The sequence below is a fragment of the Bidens hawaiensis genome, unplaced genomic scaffold (assembly GCF_021521415.1).
Source record: "Bidens hawaiensis isolate Kalapana, Puna unplaced genomic scaffold, B.hawaiensis_p1.1 tig00020640_1, whole genome shotgun sequence".
Lineage (NCBI taxonomy): Eukaryota > Viridiplantae > Streptophyta > Magnoliopsida > Asterales > Asteraceae > Bidens > Bidens hawaiensis.
Genome location: NW_027493155.1, coordinates 100,504 through 114,735, shown reverse-complemented (window position 1 = coordinate 114,735; position 14,232 = coordinate 100,504). Strand labels below are relative to the sequence as shown.

The window sequence follows — 14,232 nt, the reverse complement described above, 5'->3', positions numbered from 1 at the left end:
GCCCTTAAGCCTTGAACCCCCCCTTCTCTCTTTGTTTGTCCTTTGTTTCTTCCCGCCTAAGGTTGTCTGCGCAGCTCCACGCGCCAGACTCCTTACAAGGAAGCCTGCGTGAAGAGTGACTGTTCCTGCGTTACGCGCTAGGGACTGTAGTTCTTCCCGCGGCGCGCTAAGAACTATAGTTCTTCGCGCGGCGCGCTAAGAATTGTAGATCCTCCCGCGACGCGCTTAGAATTGTAGTTCTTCCCGCAGTGCGCTAAGGTTTGTTCTGTCTGCCTTCGTGCTCGTGCGCTCGATGCCTTCTCGCGCCAGACTTGTGTCTTTTCTTCTGTTTAATCTAGTCGTTTACTTTTGTGATGTCTTATCTTCTGTGCTGTTGACCTGACCTATCTTATGTCTGAAAAGTTACTTTCGGCGTAGCATGCGCACCAACCCCATTGGTTGACAGAAAAAGTGACTGACATTATCTTTTGAGATCTGCTTTTTCCATGCTTGACCAGTACCTTTATCTGACCCTCCCATGCCTGTTTACTGTTACCTGTCAGCTTTTCCTTGTCCCCTGCAGCTGCCATATCTTTTGATATCTTTTGCTTTTGGAACCTTTTTGCTTTTGTTATCTTTTGCTTGATCCTGTTGAAGATCTTTTCCCCTTTTCTAGGGATTGTGTTCCCTAGGGTTTCCCTATAAATAATAATGTTAATTTCCTAACACTACACACACAAAGCACTTAAACTCTCCTGTTCTCTCTTGCTCCTTGCCGTTGTTCTTCCTCAGCCGCCTCCCTCTCTGCCTCCGTCTTCCTCCCTGTTCTGCCCTGCTTTTCCGGTAACATATATTATATATAATAATTTACTTGTTAATTATGCTAACTTATAATCAAGACTTAAAACAAATCATTAAAACCAATAATATCTTAATTATAGGATAACTTTGCTTGTTAAGAGTTGGTTCTTGCTTTATCTTACACCGTACCGTTTATCAAGTGAGTAATCTCGTACCTAATCCCTTTTTATTTTTAATGTTTTGGGATGTTCATGTGTTCGTACAAACTTGAGTCTTAAACTTGTTTATGAACTTTAGTCGTGCAGTATCCCTTGTGTTGAGGACGTTTACTCGGCTGTTTATTTGTATGTGTGTATCATTAACCGCTTTGTTCGGCCTATTCCGAAGTTTTCATGGATCCATTAGATGAACACGGGAGACCTATCGTTTACGGTTTTTCTTTGTTTACACTTGCACAGATGTTTTCTTGTTTTTGTGCTCATTTGGGAGCACGGATTGAACTATGAACTATGATCTATTTAGGCTTGATCACAATCTGATTACACCCTTGTTAAACACCAGACATACACGTGTTGCGCGCAGTGATTATTGTTATCTATTATTTATTAAACTTGATTTCTCACCAACACGCAAGTGTTTGACGTTTTATTTTAACACATGTTCAGGTTTGCTGTAGCTACATTTGGAGCTTGTGGACACGTAGGACGTTTTTACTTTTGGACCTAGATTAAAATGTATCAAGACAAGTTATTGTTGTTCGAATATTTTGCCTTATAATATAATGATTTATGTTGATTTATGTTATCTTGTGTTTACGTTGCGCGTGCGCGAATGAATATATTTATTAAATATTGACACCCAAATAGTGTCACGAGTAATGAAACAATATATGGCGCCCCGATGTATAATCCGCCTTTGGTCGGGGTGTTACACGGAGGCTCGAACCCATCTGGAGGAGGCACGGGCCCATCGAGAGGAGACATGGGTCCACCTGGCCCGCATATGACTATTTTTTACTATTATTTGTTGCTATGCAGGTACCGCTCGCACCTTCACTGATCATCACATTAGAGTAGCCTGCGGACACACATGATGGAGCCGAGGACATACCACCCGCACAGCAGACTTTTGGTTACCCTTTTTGCTTTATTTTTATCTTTTATTTTGTTTTCCCATGGTCTGTATATATTAATATTATATTGGGAATATTGTATGGGTAACTGGTTGGGCTTATATGTATATATCTTTTGATGTCTGCTGTGTTTTATTTATTGTATATTGTGTTGTATTTGGAACTTTGTGGGTGTTGTTCACTATAAACCCTCACGAGACCTCACTCGTCCTCCCGAGCTACCGGGTGGTTTAAAGGGCTTGTTTCATACGCTAAATGCAATCGTGATTCCTAAGAAAGTGAGTTAGGTCTTTTAACGTTTTTAACTAGTTTAACAAAATTTATTATGAAACGAATTAATTCGGCTCGGTAATTGTTTTAATAACATTAACAGAAAATCATTTTTATAACTCTTAAAAGACTTATGTCTTACACTTGTGAGAAGATTGCTTCTACACGTCTCGAAATTTTGTAGGTTCGGTTGTCAGTTTTTGGTATTTGGTTGAGACGCGTGTGTACGAGTGTTTACGAGAGTTCGCGAGCCGATTGTTCCATTCCATTGTTGATGATATCAGGTGATTTCAGTTTCATAATCTATTTTTTTATTAGTTTGAATGTTAAAAGTGTAATTGTATATTTGCTTAGTAGAACCATCACATTAGAGCCCCGAGTTTTAAAATTGTTAGATAGTCAATTTCAACCTCGTCCCTCAAATGTTCATTAATTGTTTAAATATTTTAATATTAAGGAAAATGTAAACCTCAAGTGTGTGGATGGGGGAAATTTGAAAATTTTAGCCCGACAGTACTTCGAAGAGTGTTCAGAAACCAAAGTTGTTAACTGTTAATTATGGTCATTAATGCCAAGTTATAGGTTTCTGGTGATGGTTGGTTTTTCAGCTTCTCGATAGTCTTACTCACAAATGTTTTCAAAAAGAGAAGTTTAAAATGGGGTAGTTTAGGCGGGCATAACGAGTCAAGGGGACGAATATACATGTTTCATATCGGCAGCCCATTATTCCAGACATATTGTGAGATGGCCCCTATACTTAATACACATATTATATAATAGATATAAAACATGTCTTACATCATTGATTGAGGGAAACCAGTATGTTTTACAGAGTTATAAATTGCTTGTCACATGTTTATCGAGATCTTAATACCATCACCTGTATGGAGATTAGGACTATAGAAAACCCTTAGATACACTTTTCCCCCACTAAATAAATTTCCTTACCAAACATTATCCCCCTAGGAGCCCATTTGGACCATATTCCTTTTCATTAATTAAACTGAACATTACACACCATTTCAGCCTTGGCCTTCATTTTATTTTAACCATGTGTGATGAAATCCAGTTCGTTATCGAGTTGTACTTAGTCAGTTGTAGAGCATACTACACAATGTACGTATGTCTCGGTTGAGTTGTAAATATGTGATTGTCAGAGTTGTATATTTATTTCAGTGTATCATTTATTTAGTATTAAAAAAGATGAAAAAAAATGAAAGATTCTACAAAAATCCAAAAAGAAATTTGTTTATATTCAGTTATGTAATTAGAAGTTTGTTTGTTTTTTATTAGTTTTTTTTTGTATTTGTAAACTGGGTTTCATCCACCTTAGTCATTAAATATGCCTAATCCGCACCCAAACCTAAGCCCAGCAAAACCCTAGTATGATTCTTTATGCAACCGGTGGTAATGGGTGGAGATAAGACTGGCCTGCAAGCTTATTAAGTTGTAACTCATACTTGGTATTTGTAACAACGTGAAAATTTCGAGTTCAACATATCAACTTTCCAAAGTCTAGGGACTGAAATTGCCAAATTCCAAACTTGAGGGTTAAAATGAAAATTCTGATTTTTCTACCCATCGCGCTACGCGATAGGTCATCAGAGAAACCCATCGCGTACCGTGATGGGGCGTCAGACAACGAGACACGTGTCCACACGTGGCACATCGGTCGCCACGTGTCCCGACACATGGCGTGACGTCAGCCACGTGTTAACACGTGGCACAACGTCTGCCACGTGGCAACACGTGGCAGACCTACGTTGTGACTCACCTGGGCTACGTCGCGGTATGCGACGGGTGCCCAGAAGCCCATCGCGTACCGCGATGGGACATCAAATTTCGTCTATAAATAGCAGCCAAGGGGTGGATCATTCTTCACACCAAAACCTGCTCTCAAGTCTCTCTCTAACTTCTCTCTAAAACCTGACAATCATATAACCGATTTCCTCAATAAGCGTGCATCGAATCTCGTTTGTGTATCATCGTTTCCTTGAAAGTTCATACCACCCTCCACCCACATACCAAGAAGGTGTTATTGAAATGGCAATGAATCTCGATAAACGTGTCAACGAGTACCGAAGTTTGGAGTAATCGTTTGACGATCGAGGAGTAAAGCGATGTCGGAGTGCTGCTCAAGTCCCTAGGATTTCGGTACGCCATTAAGGTTAGGCGTAATATCGAATTCAATATAATTTAATATTATATTCAAGGCTTTGGCCTTAAGTCGAGGTTATACTCGATACCTCGATAAAAGAAAAGCAAAGAAAACATAACAAAGAAATGAATGAAAGATTGAATGTTGAATATGTGATAATATATATATGTGTGTAAATATATATGTATATATTCTTTGTTATGAAAATATTATTTAATGAATAAAGAGTATTCTTAAATAATAAAAGAAAAGATTACGTTTCTTAGAGAAGAAGAAACGTCGGGTTTTCATATAAACTAAAGGTTTATAATTTACTTTTAAACAAGAGGTTTTTAAGTAAATAAGAATTGAACTAAAGGTTCAATCGAGGATTGAGATATAAGACTAAAGGTCTTAAGCCGGATCGTGTATCCGACTAACAAATATTTATACTCGTAACTATAGGTTCGAGATAAAGAAAGGGAAAGACCCTTGGACGGTGAGTGAAGCCGATCCTAAAGAGATAAGGTGAATACGCCCCCAAACTTTAAACTTGTTTTCAAAAGAATCAACTTGTTATATGAAATTGTTTACAAGGAACTATGTGTTCCTAAAACCGTTATAACTATGGGTATGAACCTAGCCCTCAGGCTGTGGTATACACATGTCTAGATCCTTACATAGGTGGTACTATGCGATGTATAGGCATGATCGCACCACCCTTGGTCGTAGGACGCTCTACTGCAGGGAGTACAACTGTTGTGTATATTTACGGGTACTTAACTAAGTCAAAAGCTGCGGTGTTTGTGAGGCGACCTAGTGTAGAGGCTCTAATTTATAATGTGTTATTTGACTTTGTTATTCCTAAGCCACGTTGGGCCGAGGCAGGCGTAGTCTCAAAGGGTAATAAAGTAAAAGAAGTTATTTTGCGTCAGCGTGTTCACCAGCATTCGTTGCTGACGTATTTTCTTATATTTTGTAGGTGAACAAGTTTAGCACTTGGAGTGACGAAGTGCTTATATATCTGATGGCTCGGATTTTATTTTGTAACACTTAATATATAGTGGTTTTGTAACATAAACAAGTAATCTTTTGTTAACTCAAACGAGTATTTTATAATCCCGCCTTTTATGTGAATATTATATTTCGATCCTTAAAATTTATAAGTCTTCCGCAAACTAAACGTAACTCTGATTTATTTACAATTACGATACCAACTTATGGGTCATACTCCTAGGCCTTAGATGGGGGTGTGACAGTATTTGAGGGCAGAGACATATACTGGCACATCTTTTGCTAGTCCAGATATTAAAAAAAGATGAGTGTTGATAGTATGAGGGGTATGAACATGTATGCCTTAACTAGAAACAAAGTACACTCGTCTGGGCGGCTCTATTGTTTTTATAATATCATTTTACCTTATTTGTGGGATGTCAATCTTAAAAGTGTCAGTCTGAGAAACTAGGTATGACCTTAAACCTTACTGGTATTAATGGTGATAATTTACATACCTATGATGGAGGTTGATGTTTGCTTTATAGTTTGCTTGAGAGAAAGCAAAAGATAAGTGTGGGGATGTGATGGTTGGTTAATTTGTATATGCTTTAGTTCGTTTATTTATTAGTTTTAACTGTTAATTGTGGGAACTTCGATACTTCATACGTGTTTATTGGATTTCAGGTCACGGATGTTAAAGTACCTAATTTGGACCTGTTGAGGCACGGGATGAAGACCCGGGACTCCAGCACGCATAACGAAGAAATAATAATAAAGAATCTGCTGGTGACATGGCCCATTGCGATACGTGATGGGCAGGCTTGAAGACCCATCGCGTATCGCGATGGGTGTTAAATAAATTTTTGACTTTTGGTCCATCGTGATACGAGATGGGCCTCTGAAGACCCCATCGCGTATCGCGATGGGTGACGCATACGAGATTTTTAGGGTTTTATCTAATTTTCAACATACACGATCCTATTCTCCATTATCTTAACCAGGCGATTTCCAGAGCACACGGAGGGCGTTTCTACCATACGGGATCATACCGAGGCCAAGCACATGCTCCATATCATCACAATTGAAGATTCTATGATGTCGAGGCTTGGCTAACATCTACGTATCATTCTCGGGATGTAGAGTTTGTATTTATTTCAGTTTTGGATGTAACCATGAACATACAATTTGTAATTTTCTTTGATTGATCTATGAGTATTGATATTTAGTATTGTTGTGCATTCAATCGGTTTAGGTTTATGTTGATCATAACGATTAGTTTGTCAGTTGCTATAGTAATTGCTCATAGGGTTTTTTAACTAGATTGAATACAACGAACCACACAATTCCCTTTGTTGAGTCACACTGGAAGGGACCGTTTGATAACCAGTGTCGTGTGTTAGTAATTGTTGGTGACTAAGGTTTAACTTGTTAATCAGTCTTTTAGGCAGTCTGTGATAATTAATATGTTAGGTTGCATGAGAAACTTTTTTGTTACATTCTTGAACCCTGGGGATGATTCTTCTTTGTTAATTGCCTGAATTCGTTAATTTGCTTAATCATTATTATAACCAACTTATTTGCTTGTGTGATCAGCACTAAAACTTACTACTTCATACTAAAACTTGTTGCACGATTCACATTGACCACATACTTCTTGTGTTCGACACCCCACTTACCCTAGCTTGCTTAGGTGATTAGGAACTGATTATAAGTGTTTTTGACTAGATAACGATAGTCTAGCATCAACAATCAATACTCCCGATAATGTCGGGTAAACCATGCACCCTTACATGTGCCTCGTAAAGACATTGTAGATCGTTCCAGCTGGGCTCTTTTAGATAATGTGGTCCATATAGTTTTAATATTCCTATATTTTATACAATTTATAAAATAATTAATTAAAGTATACAAGTGGTGTAATTATTTAAAAAAAATGAAATGTACAGTAACAAAATACTCCAAGGTGTCCCGAGTTGTTTTAGCGGTTATCTTTAAATACTCGTCGTATGTCGGACGTGTTTCCGTAGGCGAGCGCGCGTATGGCTGACGTAACCTTCTGAATAGCTGTGTATCCTAGCGTCCCTCGACCGTCCGGTATTTGCTTAAAGTAATCAAGCTCACACTCTAAATCATTGGTGATGCGCATAAATAAATTTTTAGACATCCGAAAGCGACACCCCTCCAGGTTCTTGTATCTCGGCGAGTCGTTATAGTAATCCTCCATCAACAGGTCCTTGGCGCAAATACGGGCTCGCTCGATATATATTCATTTTGAAACACGGGGGGGGGGGGGGGGGGGTAAGAGAGCCAATAGAATTCATATAAGTTGTCGCGAGCACAATCGCACTCGTAACCGTCTGTTCCTCCGTGTCGTCTTCGGCTTGTCGGTCGGGCCTGGAAAATTGGTTATATATAGAAGTGGGAGAATCCATAGATTAGATTTTATAGGGAATTTGATGTGAGGAAATATAGAGTTTAAGAAAGAAATGTTTATAAATTTGGCGAGTTTTGATTGGGGATGAAGATGATTATATATAAAAAAAATTGGTTTTTTTAACGGTAATATGACTGTTTTCCAATGGTCAAATGTTGAGAATGTTTAAAAGTTTGTACTCATTAAACGTTTTGTAAAAATTGCCCCACCAACAAAACCAACCCATAATGCGTGGAGGGGGGGGGGGTTGTGCCCCCGGCATTTTCGCCGGATAACTCCACAACTAGAACCCATTACGGATGGTCTAAGTGGAGTCGTTTAACACCCCATGCCACGTAGAAAGTTTGGATCGGTTGTTGCATTAGTTTCACACGAATATCCACATGTACCATACCAATGTCCATTGCCACAAACACGCTTCTGTGCTTAACGCCTCGTAACACATTTTTAAGTGAAAAGTATAAGTTTATATACACATCATAGTTCTCATACTTCAAATTTTAAAGTATAGACAATTCAGTTCTACTCTCACTTGTTATATATCAATATTACGTTACTTCAGTCTTGCATTCCCGTTATAAAAATAGGGATAATATAGATATTCTAATGTTGATGTGAATGCTCTTGTAGCATCATATATTTGCATATGACAATGAAAGAAATTGAGAACATTGAATAGTTCCAGAACACCAAATGAGTCCGTATTTGCGAGTAACGAGTGTGTCGTTAAGATACTGGGTGTTACTTTATTAAATGCCCCACCTTTGTCGACATGTATTGTAAACTAATGGGCAAATTTATGTTTCAACGTGTGTTTCAACAATATTCGCGGACATACATGAATGAATGTCCTAAATGTTTGTGTTCACTCTCTAAATAATGAATAAAACATGGGTGAACCTACCGCGTATGTGTTTTTAATTCGGTGCAAGAGATATTGGAGTACCCGATTAGACAAACCAAGGTGAACGAATATTTTTAATAAAAAAAAGTGCTCGATTGAAAAAAAGGTGGCTGACGTTAAAGCTTCCTTGCTATGGGTGAAAAATCGTAGCAAACAAGCGAGTTTGGATTGAGAATCATGATGCAAATTTAATTTTGTTATTTTTTTTTGTTACAAGTATGCTTGTGGTTGTAACCCCTTTGTACTCTTTGGGCCTCTTTGTAAGTTGTAATTCCTTTGTATTCTTTGGCCTCTTGCTTCTTCCTTCCATCGAGTTTCCCTTATTTCATCGAACAACCCAAAATTCAGTTATTTCAACTACATTAAATGATCTTTCAAATTGGTCAAGACTCTCTAGTTTATGGCCGCTTCTCTATGGTACCAGTTGTTGCTTCATTGAATTTGCTTCACTACTAGGCTCACGATTCGATTTTGATCGTTATAGACTAGTCCTAAGATCGAGCCCTAGACAAGCGGACCTTATTTTAACAGCAGCAACAGTAACAATTCATTTGCTTTTTTTAAATAAAATTTGGCCATTCAAAAAAAAAAAACAAACAAACAAAATTTGGTGAATATGTTCATTTGCTTATTAAATAAGCGAACTTCATAGGGAACCATCAACCACTCACAAATGGTTCTCTAGCCACTTGATTCGTTTACATGCCCAGTTAGATTATAGAAAAAAAATAGATTTAACAAAAATAAGCATTTGATTGTCACTTCCCTTCCCTTCCCTTCCCAACAAAAACATGACTTTTTTTTTTAATGTAAAATGAAATTTCAGTTCCATCAATGTATGAGTGACAATTTGAGGTTCTTAACGATCTGTCCCTGGCTAAATGTGTTAGCATAGTTATGCAGTTATGTGGCAAACATGGGTTGTATCAACATGGACTTTATTTAAGGATTTATCCACACCACCTGGTTTGGTGTGAGTGAGTGGATTAGAGGGTCTAAACAAGCTAGCCATTTGTGATCTAGCTAACCGGCTGTTTAAAAACTCAACATTAAATCCAATTTTAACACGCTCGAAATAACACCTTCAATAAACGAGCCTAAGCTTCACTTATCAAACACGAGTAAGCTCGCATCACCTATTATTTATATAATTTTTATTTAACAACATTAACTATATATTTGCAAAATAATTATTAATATAATTTTATTTAATAAAAATAAAATATATAATGTTATATAGAAAAACTATAATAATTATAATAAATGGATATAAAAAGTAAAATAACTAATAGATATTAAAGGAGACGAACCCAAGCTTTCGAAATGGAGTTAGAAACAAGATGAGCATGAGCTTTAAAAAATAAAGCTCGAAACAGGCCAAGCCTGAGCTCACATAAATCAAGCCAGCCAGGCCCGAGCTAAAGTGAATACATATGTGCGAGGAGCATGATCTGTATTGTGATCTTCATCTCGAAGCAACTAGCAAAAACAAAACCTGAAATCAAAGAATCGAATTAGGTCAAGTTTATTTAGTCATAAATCATTACACTCTCAACGACAACATTACAACGAAGAGCTCAAACGTTGTTTCACAAAACGAAGTACACTCCACATGAACCCTGATGCAATGAACATTACAATACAAGCAACAGCAGCGTATTTGAGCCCAATGTTGACCAACATGTTGACCAAAAGCCCGGCCAACACGACCCCAAAAAAGTTTGCAGATACAGCCGACCAAAATGGCATATCGAGAATTGAAGCTATTATGGCCCCGGTCCATGCACCAGTTCCTGGGAATGGAACCGCTACAAACAGCATTAGACCGAGCCATTGGAACTCTTTGATGGGACCTGCTTTTCGCTTTGCATTCTCAAATAATAGGTCTAGGAACCGGGCTGATGGCTTGTGGGCCCCAGCCAGAAACGTTGCAAGCGGTTTCAAGTAGAGTATTATTAATGGCACGGGTACCATGTTCCTGCAAACAGTTTTAAGACCGAAAGAATGTTATATCTTTAGTTCTATAACCTATTGATCAGTAGATCGTCAACACGAATACACAACAATAACATTTACAATTTAATTAACAAAGGTTTCTTACTGAACTTCTTATCTCAAATTTACATTATATGTTGTAACAATTTAATCAATATTTAGTAATACACTATACTTCCAATGTTTTCATTATTTTCCACTTTAGTCCACTCGTTTGATTTCCTGCCGCCCCGATTCACCGGGGGGTAACTAGATAGAATATGAAACATATTTGTCAGAGTATGTAGATCAAATATAGGGAAATCACCAAAATGGTCACTTTGACCAACTTTATTCTCAAAGCAGTCAAGACCTAACTGTTTTTAGAAATAATGAAAGACACAATCAAATTGGCAGAGAAGGCACCATTGTAGCCGGCACAGAATAACACAAGAAACCAATGTGGCATCAACCAATATCTTACATGTGGTACTAGGGCTGTAAACGAACCGAACGAACACGAACATGGCCTTGTTCGTGTTCGTTCGTTAAGGAAATAATGTGTTCACGAACGGTTCACGAACACTTACCGAACGAGATTTTATGTTCGTGTTCGTTCGTTAAGAAAAATAATGTGTTCACGAAAGGTTCACGAACACAAACGAACACATATAAAATCGGCAAAGCCCAGAGATTAAGACCGATGTATTCATCAATGTGAATAATGAAAGCATGTAAACGAATTGAACGAGCACGAACAAGGGCATGTTCATGTTCGTTCATCTAACTTTAAACAAACACGAACACTTAATCAAACAAATATTTATGTTCATGTTCGTTTATTTAAAAAATGAACATTTGTGTTAGTTTAGGTTTATTTGTTTAAAATCTACAATATAACTGAACAAAGATAAAAAACATATATGAACACAAACAAACATAAACGAATATAACTAAACAAAGATAAAGAACATATATGAACACAAACAAACATAAAACAAACATAAATGAAAACACTTAAATGAACACAGATTAACAAATTTAAAACTTTAAGTAAATGACTCATCCAAATAATATTTAATTATTTTTTATTAATACATAAACAAACATAAATAAACAGACACAAACAAAGATAAATAAACGAACATAAACGAACCTTCATGAACATAAATGAACGAACGGAACATGTGTTCATGTTCGTTCGTTTAATTAAACGAACACAAACTTTTTGTTCATGTTCGTTCGTGTATTAAATAAACGAACATAAATGAACTTCCCGCCGAACATTTCACAAACAGTTCACCGAACGTTCGGTTCGTTTACAGGCCTATGTGGTACCATCCGGCTACATGGTAGCCGGAAAATACATGGCCTGGCTACAGGGGAGCTCCCTCCATCACGACTAACAGAGCCGGATTACCACCTTTTCAGCTACACAAGTGTCCGGCTCCTGTGTAGCCGGCTAGGGTGTTTGTAGGCTCTCATGTAGCTAGCTCACGTGTAAAATGTTGGTTGGATATTGTGTGGAGTGTGGACCCAAGTGTTTTTCTTTTGTCCTATTTAGTGGCGGTTGTCAAACAAGCTTTTGGATTAGACTATTTTTGAAAAACACAAAGTCAATGACTATTTTGCATAAAAAAAGTGGTCAACTTGACTATTTGATTTTCCCTATTGTGTATATATATATATATATATCAATTTGGATTTCTTGTGTGGATAAGATTATTGTAATATATTTACCATAACAAGAAGTTATGATTTGATTAGGTTTATTATGTAATTATCCTCATTCTACAGCTATAAATAGCGCAATAATATAAACTTAATGTTTTCGCATAGTTCATCCTCAGTAGTCTTTGAAGAAAAGGCTTTCATACACTTGTTCTAACTTAAGGGTAATTTGAGATTTCAATAAATTTCTAGGTTAAAGCTCATGACATTTTTCTATCGGCTAAATACACTACACTAGTCATCCTCAAGAAAGCTAATCACACCATTATGGTCAAACTTCAAAATGAGATCGAAGTTACTATGTACCAATTCTTTAACAAATTAATCTAAGTTGGATCTAGAAGAAAGTTTACATACTCATCTTTTTATAGGCATGTGTTGAGTTGTACATTGTTTAGTGTTTACGATACGACTTTTCTTTTAAAGCATGTGTAACAAAACATAATGTTTGTTAGGTTCTAACTGTTTACAGATGCTCTTAGTTGTTCTTTCTTCCAGATTTTCTTGACTGTTAACTAATGAGTGGCAAAACATCGGGTCGGGTCATGTAACATGACAAAACAGGTTCTGGTCAAAAGGGGCCGATTTAATCAAAAGTTGTAGTTTATCCATATATGAAATGATATTAAATGTTAATTATAGGTTAATGATAAACAACATTTATACCCTTCTAGTAAAACCTTTGACACGAAATATTAACAATTATAGCATAATTAACCCATAAGCTACAAAAATAATATTGGCAAAGTGAACTAACCCAAGAACAGATAACACAGTGAGAACAACAGGGTTGAGTTGCAACCAATATCCAACCGGAATCGCCCCACGAAGCTCGATAACAGGCAATGTAGCCAACGCAAACACCACCGCTCCATCGGGCCAACCCGACCCTCTTAAAAAATTCGCAACTTTCAAACCAAAGCCTGAAGCTTTAATCGATTGCACGGCCGCTTTCGCATCACCAGGAGCAAATGCAAACAAAGCTAAAGAAACAGAGGCACACAAACACACCCACATCAAGAATTTCACTGGGGAGTGTTCAATTAAGGGTAAAGATTCATCCTTTTCAAAACTTTCAAGAAACCCATTTGGGGTTAATGGTGATTGTGAGGATTTGGGGGTTTTAGGATATGGGTTTGGGCGAAACTGGAGATGGGTTTGGGTTGAAATGAAATGGGTTGGGTTGAGTTTGAATTTGAGGAATGAGAGAGTGATTTGGTTGTTTGATTTAGGGGTTATTGTTGTAAAGATTGTTGATGGGTGTTGGAGATGATAGGATGAAGCCATTGATTGTGGAGAGTGAAGCTGTGCGATGGAAACAAAGGGTTTTTATGAGTTTGGTACTATGCCACTTTGGTTGTTTGTGTTGGGTACAATGAAACATCAGTGGATTAAAATATGATTTAAAAACACATGTACAGTACATATTTTTAAAATTTTCTAAGCCGGATAGTATAGACTATAGTCAACGCGTTAAAAATAAATGGAGCTCCCATCCGAGGAAGAGATAACTATTTATGCAAACACAAATACAGTGGTGGAAAATTCCTACCTATCATGTTCCATCTTATATGGATTACATGGCAATTACTAGTTCAGCCTACCATGACTTGATGTTGGGTTACCGTGATCCGCCACCGTAATACGAATATCCATCATATAAGCCATCATTAATAGCTGAACATTTGGATTAAACTCTGCAAGAGACCGATGAAGTCAAGACAAAGTTGACAGAAACTAAGGATAAGAAGAAGTTGGGAAAAAAAATCCTCTATAAATATGACAAGATTAAGGGTTACACTAAGCATTGGATTGAAGATTAGGTTGTAGTGTTTTCCTTGTAATATGTTGTGTTCGAAATATTGTGTGAAGTA

The 14,232-nt window shown here is 37.2% G+C and overlaps 1 protein-coding gene across 1 annotated transcript; it reads right to left on the bottom strand.

Moving 5' to 3' along the window:
• Window positions 1-9,941: 9,941 nt before the first annotated feature.
• LOC143561207 (uncharacterized) lies at window positions 9,942-13,716 on the bottom strand. The gene is made up of 2 exons (XM_077049335.1): window positions 13,116-13,716; window positions 9,942-10,631 (listed from the first exon to the last, which is right to left on the bottom strand). The coding sequence occupies exons 1-2, from the start codon at window positions 13,643-13,645 to the stop codon at window positions 10,217-10,219; spliced, it is 945 nt and encodes a 314-aa protein (XP_076905450.1). The 5' UTR covers window positions 13,646-13,716; the 3' UTR covers window positions 9,942-10,216.
• Window positions 13,717-14,232: the final 516 nt, after the last annotated feature.